The sequence below is a fragment of the Triplophysa dalaica genome, chromosome 10, assembly GCF_015846415.1.
Source record: "Triplophysa dalaica isolate WHDGS20190420 chromosome 10, ASM1584641v1, whole genome shotgun sequence".
Lineage (NCBI taxonomy): Eukaryota > Metazoa > Chordata > Actinopteri > Cypriniformes > Nemacheilidae > Triplophysa > Triplophysa dalaica.
Window position 1 is genome coordinate 13,196,931 of NC_079551.1, and position 11,349 is coordinate 13,208,279.

Genomic DNA, 11,349 nt, shown 5'->3' on the forward strand with positions numbered 1-11,349 from the left:
GAGAAAATCATGGGTTTAACATTTTCCATATCTTTATTGTGGTCTGGTTACTAAATTAAACGTGTATACAATCTCTTCACACTACACGTGTCTGTTCTGCCATCAACAAAAAAAAAAGGATAATGGAACTGGTGTTATTTTTGTAATGTTTATAGTGGTAGAATGAAGTACTTACCATAGACCATTATACGAAAACACTTGTTTTCTGCCATTTCTGCTTTGTATAAAGTACATTGATAGTCCCCAGAGTCTGTGGTTCTCATGTTTTTAATGGTGAGAGATCCGTGATTAAAATCGAGTCTGCGTTCAGGTTTTTTATCCACAATTGTCAGATTCTGTTTAGTGACTTCAACAATTACTTGTGCAGATTCATCCCGCCATATTATCTTTTCATTTTCCTTTAGCTCATCAAATTCACTGTGTAAAGTGACAGCTTCCCCCTCCATCACCAAAATTTTTTCATCATTTTTTCTACTCGGATCACATGCTGGAACAAAAACAGAGTTTAATGAAAATCATGTCATGCTTTGTGTTCAGGTTTATAAATACCAGAAAGTCCCGTGGGACTATTTATAAGGCTTTATTAAAGGTCCAATGTGTGAAATTTATCGTCAACTAGCAGTGATGTTGCTAAGTGCAACCGTCGGCTCACTCCCCCCTCCCTTTCGAAGCACTACAGAGGAATAAGATGTCGTCATGTTTTGGCTTCTCTGCTGAAGGAGATAACGTATGAAACATGCTCCGTAGAGCAGTTAGTCCATTTACATTTAGTAATTTAGCAGAAAGGGCTCTTTCTAAGATGATTAAAATGAAAAGTTATGTATATTATATAGCATTTCTGTCAAGTGATCCGCCAAAAATGACACACATGACCTGAATTTCAAGGGGGAGGGTGTTCCCATTGGTTTGTTGGTCTTTTATACACGCGACTCACATGATCTGGATTGGATGTTAAGCATTTGTGGTTCTTCGCCACAAGCACCGTCACTGAAGCTCCACACCGTATGGTGTCTAGTATGATCTGTGATATTTTTTAATCCGCTATAACTGTCGAATTTAGAGATGATCCATTCATAGCCTTCAGGAGAGTATAGGTTTTGAGCTCCAACCATCCACAATACGTGATCACGCTCTGTTTCAGCATCATCTGTGTGAAGGACGATGACGTCTCTCGTGTTTGATGCCACCATCTTCATGTTTTTTCTGTCATTCACTCCTGGAAAAGAAAAGCCATTTAGAAGAAGGCATTTCAATACATTCAAAGTCCTTGCAAATGCTTGAGCTGACACGCCCAACACATTCTCTCTGCTTACAAGATGGTGATTTGAATAAGGTTTGTAGAATAAAGCAGGTAAAACAAGCTTTATGACGCATCGATATTAGACATAACAATTGCCATGGTGCAGAGCCAATGATATACATGACGGTGAATTATTGCATGTATTAAAATTGGTTGTGACCTAAAATCTAAAAAAGCTGAAATTCAGAAATGAATTTAGACAAAAATAAATATAGAAAAAAGTTTGAAGTAGTTGAAAAGAAGCTTAAACTAAATGAATAAATCTAAAGGCAACTTTAAAAATAGTCTGTTTTTGTATATTTGTGTATTTTATGTCAAAATGTTACTACTTACCATTCATACAGAATGAGATGAAGTAGAACAAGGCAAGAAAGAAATCCATATTGTCCAGATGTTTTAAAACGTGAAGTTTTCTTGTGCAAGGCATTTGTGAAAGTGAAAGCAGCTCGAGTCGTGCAACCGGTTGAATCCACCTTTCAGCTTCAACAGATTTCTGCAAAATTGAACATATTTTGTGAATGTATCAGGACAACCTTCGGTCTGAATGCCGTATACAGCACATATGCAGTAAGTAGTCCTACCTTCCTTTAAATCTATCAAGACTACACACGTCCTGCTCATGCCTCAACAGTGGCCCCACAAAAATGTTCAAACTAAATATTGTGATGTCATTTGTTGTTGTACTTGTTGTCTTACTGGTGAACAAGACGTGAGGTCATAAGGAGGCGTGGCTCTAGAGAGAGATCTCTGAAGGGAGGATGTGATCTTTTCCTTGTTTGTTCTTTCAAAGCTAGCTTGCTCGGCTTTGTTTCAGTGCACTTTTTATGTCTTTACCTCATTAGCTTCCCTCCATTTTACTCACTCGGATGTACAATATTGTTTATGTTGCACAAGTTCTCACTACTGGAGAAATCAAAGTTGACAAAATGAAAGAAAGATCTTCAGTGTCAAAATGTGTGTCGTGTTCAGTGATGAATGTGACACATGTGAGTCTCTCCTGGTACAAAGGAAACAGTTTATTGTCCAGCATCAGTGTGTATGATCTCAACATCAGACTCTCTCTACTTCTTTGGTTTGATGGAGCATATGTTGAATTGGTGAAATAGTTTTTGTTAAAGCAGAACTGATTTGGGGAACTTTGAAAGTATTGAGAAATGAAAGAAAAACACACTTTTCTCTTAGCCTTGAGATTTAATTGATTTTCTTGAAGTGCTTAACTGTATAATAACAAGTAGCACAATAATACGACAATTATAACTTCAGGCTACCGCTATTACAATCTCAGTCTCGGCTGTTTGTGTGCGAGCTGCGTTGACTTCTATCTCACAATATTTAATTTCCCCATTTTCGCCACAGAAAGAAATAAGATGTTGAAATATCGTCTTTCATAAACGGATGATGTGTAACCTCACGATCTGCTCTTGTTAAACTTCCTAATAGTGATTCTGCATTACAGACATCGAGTGCAGAAGAAACACGGAGATCAAATGTGGCATTTCTGGCTTTTAGTTTGTGTGACGGGTAAGTGCTTGTTTATTTATAGCACTTTAAGTTGGTTTGAGACAAACTCTGTGTGTTGCTCACATGTATGTTTATATCTTACTGTGTTTCAGGTGTGTTTGGTGTTAAAACAGATGAAGTGACGTCAGTGTCAGTGATGGAGGGAGATTCTGTCACTCTACACACTAATCTTACTGAAATACAGAGACGTGATCAGATTTTGTGGATGTTTGGACCTCAAGAGACTCGTATAGCTGAGATCTATAAGCAAAGCATTCATATGTTTGTCAGCAGTGAGAGATTCAGAGACAGACTGAAGTTGGACAGTCAGACTGGATCTCTCACCATCACAAACATCAGAATCACAGACTCTGGACTTTATAAACTACAGATCCAACATTTTGAAGGGCTTTCAGTCAGGAGATTCAGTGTTACTGTCTATGGTGAGTTTGTAAGTCTGTAACAGTCCTTCTGATGGGAAAAGGATGTTTTCATTGATGCTTTTTTTGATCATTTCATTTTTTTCAAGTTCTGGTGTTCCTTACAAATTATTTACACTTGACAAAGTTCACACGTACAATACCTCACTAATGTATACATTTTTCATACTGAAACTTGAATCTGCTCTATCATTTTTTTATGGTCATGTTCTCCAGCTCGTCTCTCTGTTCCTGTCATCAGCAGAGACTGTTCTAATTGTTCTTCGGTCTCAAAATGTGTGTTGTTGTGTTCAGTGATGAATGTGACACATGTGAGTCTCTCCTGGTACAAAGGAAACAGTTTATTGTCCAACATCAGTGTGTCTGATCTCAACATCAGACTCTCTCTACCTCTGGAGGTGGAATATCAAGACAACAACACATACAGCTGTGTCATCAACAATACAATGACAAACCACACACAACATCTAGACATCAATGATGTCTGTCAGGCGTGTTCAGGTATGTGAATCTTAAAATCATGTTTAGCAAACGATGAATATAATTTAATGAATAATGTTTTGGGGTGTTTATGATTATATCAGGCGTCCGTGTAAACAGCATGTTTAAGTTCACTTCTGTGTTCATGTGTCGCCCTCAGACAAGATCCAGTGTTTCAGTTTTACTGGAGCTGTGATCCGATTGGTCCTCTCTGCTCTGGTGGGCGTGGCCACTGTCGCTGTAGTGGTTAGTGACGTCAGATCCAGAAGAGCTGGACAGAAGCAGAGAGACCAGACGTCACACCCAGAATCTGAACGTTGCGCATGAGAATACACCAATTTATTTGATGTTTAAGATTCATTTCCTGTTTTTAAATGTTTTTTAGAGGGCCACGAAACACTAAGCAACATTCACTTAGATGTAAACAAAGTTGGTTGTGTTGCACATAATTGAAAACAATGTTAGCAACTGTAAGTTTTTACAGTAGAGAAAACTTTTTCAAATAATACACGATTGTGAGCAAATATCAAGACTTTTAAAGCTGCTTTATCGAATACATGTATATGTACCAAATAAAGTTTTTGTTAATTGATTTACATTCGTAATTCTCTTGTATTTATTTACTTACAGTAAATATTGTTGTTTTCAATAAGATTCATGGGTGCTGAATGGTAATATTGTTACAATCACCAACTCCAAAGACTCAAAATGTAACCAGTCTTCATCAGTCCAGAAAGAATTGTCTGTGAATAATTTTTAAATAGATTTATTTAATACATGCCCCAAACAAAAAGGCGAACGGCCTGTCTGTGACTTGTGCTATTTTGTCACACCTTGAAACAAGGCACCAAAATAACACACGTGAGCCCGTTGATTATTAGTGAATATAACCACATCACTTCTCACTTTCACATCTTGTTTTGTGCACGACAGGTACAAAATGTGGACTTGTGTGTTTTTAGTGTATGTGACGGGTAAGACAGTTTTTATTTATACGTTAATGTTTTAGTTACAGGCATATTCAGTGAGCTAAACCGCTGGTTTAACTTAACGTATTTATACAACATGTATTCAGGTGTGTTTGGTGTTGGTGCAGATGAAGTGAAGTCAGTGTCAGTGACGGAGGGAGATTCTGTCACTCTACACACTAATCTTACTCACATACAGAGAAGGGATCGCATATTGTGGATGTTTGGACCTCAAGAGCCTCTTATAGCTAAAATGTACAAGCAAAACATCTCTATGTTTGACAGTAAAGAGTTATTTGGAGACAGACTGAGGCTGGACAATCAGACTGGATCTCTCACCATCACAAACATCAGAATCACAGACTCTGGACTTTATCAACTTCACATCATCAGTGACAGAGGAACGTCATACGAGGGTTTTTATGTTACTGTCAATGGTGAGTATTATTTCACACATTTTTATAGATTTGTTGACAAAAGTGGCACCTTATAGCGGGAACAGGTTACCGTCTAAAGGCCATCTCACCGATGCATCCTAGTGGTGTAAACTTTTTAAATAAGCTGTAGTCTTCCACAAACTAATTTACTATATAGGGAAACAATGTGAAGTCATAATAATGAAATCTGTTTTATTTGTAAAATACACAAGACAAGGCCATATGGCCCCCAAATGGGGTCAGTGAAAATGTATTCTCTATGTGAAATTCAGTGTAAACTAACGCAGCTGCTGTTGAAGTTCACACTTCTTTTTTTCCATGTCGCTCTTTTTTAACCCTCAGACAAGATCCAGTGTTTCAGTTTGACTGGAGCTGTGATCCGATTGGTCCTCTCTGCTCTGGTGGGTGTGGCCACTATAGCTGTTCTGGTCTATGATGTTCGATCCAGAAGAGCTGAAGAGAAGCAGAGACATCAGACATCACACCCAGAATCTGACTGATGCGCATGAGAATACACACTTTTTATTTGCTGTTTCTGCATTTTCTTAAAATAATAAATATCTGTTTTCAAAGAAGTTTGAGGATTAATATGTGGAATCATTTTTTAAATATAACACAGTTGCCAATTTCATTACATTTTAATGCAGTTTTATCTCATTCACATATAAAGAATGAGTAATGAGGCTAATCAAGTATTTTGAGTTAAGATAAATGTAATATAAATTCTTAATCTATTGTTTTCAATGTTTTTTTGTATGGAAGTATAGCGTTTTATCTTGATTTTCATCTTGATGTGGGGTAAGACTTTATAATCATTTAAACAACCACAATAAAAATCACCAACTCAAAATGTAAAAAGTCTTAATTTGTCCAAACATGATCGCCTGTGGATTATATGTTTAATAAATAGATTTGCTTTATACATGCTAACCAGTCTCCCCAGCTTGTTTTTTACTCTGTGTACGGCCCTGTCTGTGGTTTGTGTTATTTGTGCAGAATGAAACAAGATGTCAAAATAACTCTCCTGTAACTGCTGTATATGACTGACACCACAACATCATCTCTCACTAAACTTTCTTCTAACACAGGGTTCTGACTGTTGAAATGTAGAGAAATAACAAAACTTCTATATGGTTAATGAAACAAAGTGTCTGTTGTGGACAGAATGCAGGTGAGAACACTAACCACAATGATGGTGATGCAGTTTCCTGACATACACACTAACAACTCAACTCAATATAACAGCTTACAAAAGTGCAAAACATCATATAACTCTAACATTTATATATTGTGTGAATATATTATATATATGTCAAAGTTTGTTGAAATAACACACAGTGGACTATACGAGCCCTGTCTCACAATGGACATAAATTTACGCCCACATTTACGTCAGAATCTGTTCTACTGAATCCACTAAACTCACCACAACTCAACCTGTCGGTCTGTCAGAGATGTCTGTGTGCCGTTTTATCTTGATTTTCATCTTTATGTGGGGTAAGATTTTTAGAATCATTTAAACTACCACAATAAAAAGATTTGTAAAGAATAAGTTAAGCCATGAAAACTGTTAGTTTACTTATAAAATGACACAAATAAGCAAAGTGAAAACTATCCACTGAGATTTCCTGATCTCAGACACTTCCTCTATATATACTGACAAACTTTCACTGCTGTAAAGCTTCATGTGTGTATAAATGTTTCAGGTGTTGATGCAGATGAAGTGAAGTCTGTGTCAGTGATGGAGGGAGATTCTGTCACTCTACACACTAATCTTACTCACATACAGACACAAGATCACATACTGTGGCACTTTGGACCTCAAGAGACTCGTATAGCGGAAATCTATAAGGAAATTATTGATATGTTTGACAATAATGAAATATTTGGAGACAGACTGAAGCTGAACAGTAAGACCGGATCTCTCAACATCAGAAACATCAGAATCACAGACTCTGGACTTTATAAACTACAGATCCAGCGTTTTGAAACGCTTTCACACAGGAGATTCGATGTAACTGTCTATGGTGAGTTTATTTGTCTTTTTTTGAGGTAGTTTAAGGATCCTTACTAATAATATATATTTTACAAAGTTCACACATACAATATCTAACTAATGTATACATTTTTCATAATGAGAACTTTTATCTGCTTTTATAATTTCATGCTCATGTTTTCCAGCTCGTCTCTCTTTTCCTGTCATCAGCAGAGACTGTTCTTATTGTTCTTCATCATCAGAAAGATCTTCAGCGTCAAAATGTGTGTTGTTGTGTTCAGTGATGAATGTGACACATGTGAGTCTCTCCTGGTACAAAGGAAACAGTTTATTGTCCAGCATCAGTGTGTTTGATCTCAACATCAGACTCTCTCTACCTCTGGAGGTGGAATATCAGGATACAAACACATACAGATGTGTGGTGTCCAATCCGGTCAGCAACCAGACTCAACATCTCAACATCACTCATGTCTGTCAGGCGTGTTCAGGTATGTGAATCTTAAAATCATGTTTAGCAAACGATGAATATAATTTAATGAATAATGTTTTGGGGTGTTTATGATAAAATCAGGCGTCCGTGTAAACAGCATGTTTAAGTTCACTTCTGTGTTCAAGTGTCGCCCTCAGAGAAGATCCAGTGTTTCAGTTTTACTGAAGCTGTGATCCGATTGGTCCTCTCTGCTCTGGTGGGCGTGGCCACGATCGCTGTAGTGGTTAGTGACGTCAGATCCAGAAGAGCTGGACAGAAGCAGAGAGATCAGACATCACACCAAGAATCTGAACAATGCGCATGAGAATACACCAATTTATTTGATGTTTAAGAGTCATTTCCTGTTTTTGAATGTTATTAAAAATGTTTTAACAATCATACGTGGAATCATTTTTCAAATAATACACAATTGTCAGCAATAGGTCTTTTAAAGCAGCTTTATCAAATACATGTACACAGTGATGTACCAAATAAAGTTTTTATTGAATAACAATCTAGCATCTCTTGCATTCATTTACTAACAGTGCATGTTGTTGTTTTCAACAAGATTCATGGAAGTTTGAAAGGATTAAGAAATGAAGGAAACTTACAAATATCTCTGAGCCACTATGACATTACATTGAGCTATATTCTCAATCTTAGACTCAACAGCAGTGCCTTTATTTCTTTATGTGATTATGATTGTGTCATATTATGCATTTGTGATATTTCATGTGTTGTATATGTGCATCAAACAGAAAGGAGGTTTGAGAGTAAGTGTGTCCTTCCGCTCATCCAGCAGTGTTTAATAAATAAATCAATTAAACTGCATTAATAACACACACATGTGCTTTCAGATGACACGGTGAGAGATGATAAGAACATGTCAGAACACACAGAGATCATCTACAGTCTTCACATGAGAGATCTATCTCAGGTCAAGGAATAAACATCACACCTATTTATAATAATACTATATAATAATAACTACCTTTATGCTCATTACATGAAATGTAATTATTGTTTAACATAAAATGTTTGTGTTTTATTTGAATTAAAGAAAAATAAAATACTGAACTGAATTATAGGGTTTGTTCTGTTTGTCAGTTTGTTCTGTTTTGTAAATGTTGGTCAGTTTGTGTTCTTCAGTAGATTCGTATGTGTTATGAGCTGCTAGTTTGGTTGAGGTCTTAGCTAAATGAATGCGGTTTCTTGCTGGTGCACAAGTACTGTGTCTGTATAAAGTTGTGCAAAATGTGGCTTCATCTCGTGTGCAAACATGAACTACAATAAAAAAAGTGTGTGAAAGATGAGAGCTGAATTTGACTGAAATAAATGTTTTGAGGTTCATGATTTATATATCCAGCTCGTTCCTGTCATCATCAGAGACTCTTCACAATGTTCTTCATCATCAGAAAGATCTTCAGTCTCAAAGTGAAGCACGGAAGAAGATATTTTGAAGAATGTCGATGACTTGTTATGGGTTTTGTGTTCGTACAGAAGAACTCAGTGGGAAGGGTTTTCAAAACACCAACATTCTTCAAAATATCCTCTTTTGTGTTCTGCAGGAGAAAGTAGGGCACATAGGTTTGAAATGACAAAAGGTGAGTAAATTATGAAAGAATTTTCATTTTTGGGTGAACTATTCCTTTGAGATCAACTTATATCGAGACTGTAGAGTAATGAGGCCACCTACTGGACAGATTTGCACCTATAAAGGTTGACTTTAACATCATCATACTTTGTTTATCATAAGAAAAACACAAAAATCTAAATGACTAATCATAAATTAATAAACTGAGACTGGGTCAAATAAAGGGAAGTTGTTGGTACAGTTACAAAATAATCTATGTTTACTATATAAATGTAAATTCTACAATTTGACATACAAAATTGTCATGATTTACTCGACACTTCATTTATTATTCGACTTCAAAACTCATAATAAATAAACAGTAAAGTATCTATGCTGGTAAAGCGTGTGTAGGCCTACAATGCACACAACAGACCACACAACTTTAACACAAACCTTACTTTAAATAGCCAGAGACTCCCACTTCCAGAAAACACTTCTCCCTTCTCTTTTTAATTTTATTTAAGGACACAATCGTTTTTACAGTTTTTACAGAAATAGAGTTCTTCAGAGATGACATATATTGTGTGCAAACCATTTTTGGACTTCCGGTTCCGTCGTTCCAAAGTCTATGGGTTTTTGTAAATCACCTCTAAGTTCTGTGCTTAACAAAACCTCTAAATATCTTCTCGTTTTAATCTATGACATAAAACACAGCAGTTATAAACCGCTCGTGATGTTTTCAAAGCTTTATTGTGTGTTATGCTGCCTTCACGTGCTCTCGGAAATCGGAGAATTACCACTTCAATCCGGAAGTAACGTCTGGATTTTGTGACATTAGTCTTTAATAAGATTAATGTGTAGATGGGGATTCATTAACGGAGAAATATGTTTACAGGGAACACGTTTTTAATACCGTTAAAAAGTAGTTTTTGGCCTCACCAGCAGAGGGCGCTTACCCTGAGTATTAACTCCTGCTGTGGACTACATTTCCCACAATTCTTTTCAAAGACTAATTTTTGCTAAACCTGATTAATATCACCTCAGCTTTTCAGAAACGCATCTCTCTTCCCTCTTTGTTTATCATGTTTTGCCACAGTGGACATTTCTGAGCGGTTCGTCAGTAAATTCTGGATTTATTCTTTGTATTGACCTTGACTTGTTCTCTGGTACTGATTCTTAACCTCCCCTGACACTCTGTCTGTTTCTCAGGTATGACTATTTGTCACCCGTTTGAAAATTGTCTTAAAGCTTCCCACAGAAATAACAATTTCTCTTTAAAAATATGTATATTTCAGTTCCACTAAAGCTGTGATCCAACAGGTCCACTTCAGTCTGATGCGTGTGTCAACTTCTCACCACAGTTGGTGTCTTATTCAGGGACATCACATATAGCTTAAAAAATGAGCTTCACAGATGATTGTTTCAATTCCAGACATTATGGACAGCTCTTGTGTTAAGACTTAAAGTGTATTAAGCGTGTCTTCTAGGACCTTAAGGTTTTCCAGCTCATTGCTCTACCAGTGAAGATAAAGGAACACTGCACTCATGTGAAACTCCATTTGAAGCTGCTAGTGGCACAGAAACCTCATCGCTATCACATGCCTGTAAGAACACATGAAACCAGTCACAAAGAGGAACAAGAAAGTAACTGGTAATGTAAATACTTTAATATAAAGCATCATTTATAGATGCAGATAAACACTTAATAAAAGGATCCGCTGCCTATTTACCTCATTTGGCTGAATATATTAGAAATCTTGTTACATCATCTGTTTTATAATATACTTTCTTTATTGTGCAGGTTGTGTCTTCTTGCCATTCAATTTAGGCCTAATTAAAAACATAAATACAGTGGCGTTATCGTATTATCGTTGTTCATACGTTTCATCTCCGTTTCTTGAACCGTTAAAATTTTTTATGAAGCTGTAGATAAAAAAGTAAAAGTACAAATTTTCTTCCTTCAGGTTTTTTCAGATCAGGGGTTCAGTACAGAGTTAGTTAAACTCAAATCAAATGAAACGCATGTCAGATTAATCACAGTCTTCTATGGGTAGTTCAAGTGTTTTAACACACAAAACTCTTACAGGTATCACAAGCATTATTTGGCATCTTTACTGTAACTTTCCTGTCCTGCTTGTTTATGGCGCTTAAAGGAAATGAAAGCTAATGCTACTAGAATCATT

General features: G+C 36.4%; 3 protein-coding genes across 3 annotated transcripts in view; 2 read left to right on the plus strand and 1 right to left on the minus strand.

Annotated features, from left to right (window-relative positions):
* Nucleotides 1-11,349, minus strand: part of LOC130430626 (SLAM family member 9-like) — a 31,633-nt gene that overhangs the window by 510 nt on the left and 19,774 nt on the right.
* On the plus strand, nucleotides 1,644-4,625 carry LOC130430248 (V-set and immunoglobulin domain-containing protein 1-like). Its single transcript, XM_056759284.1, has 5 exons — nucleotides 1,644-1,867; nucleotides 2,757-2,821; nucleotides 2,914-3,243; nucleotides 3,457-3,741; nucleotides 3,881-4,625. The coding sequence occupies exons 1-5, from the start codon at nucleotides 1,845-1,847 to the stop codon at nucleotides 4,045-4,047; spliced, it is 870 nt and encodes a 289-aa protein (XP_056615262.1). The 5' UTR covers nucleotides 1,644-1,844; the 3' UTR covers nucleotides 4,048-4,625.
* Nucleotides 6,547-8,048, plus strand: LOC130430251 (uncharacterized). The gene is made up of 5 exons (XM_056759288.1): nucleotides 6,547-6,622; nucleotides 6,832-7,152; nucleotides 7,307-7,419; nucleotides 7,507-7,609; nucleotides 7,737-8,048. Exons 1-5 carry the CDS (start codon nucleotides 6,580-6,582, stop codon nucleotides 7,913-7,915), a joined length of 759 nt encoding a protein of 252 aa, XP_056615266.1. The 5' UTR covers nucleotides 6,547-6,579; the 3' UTR covers nucleotides 7,916-8,048.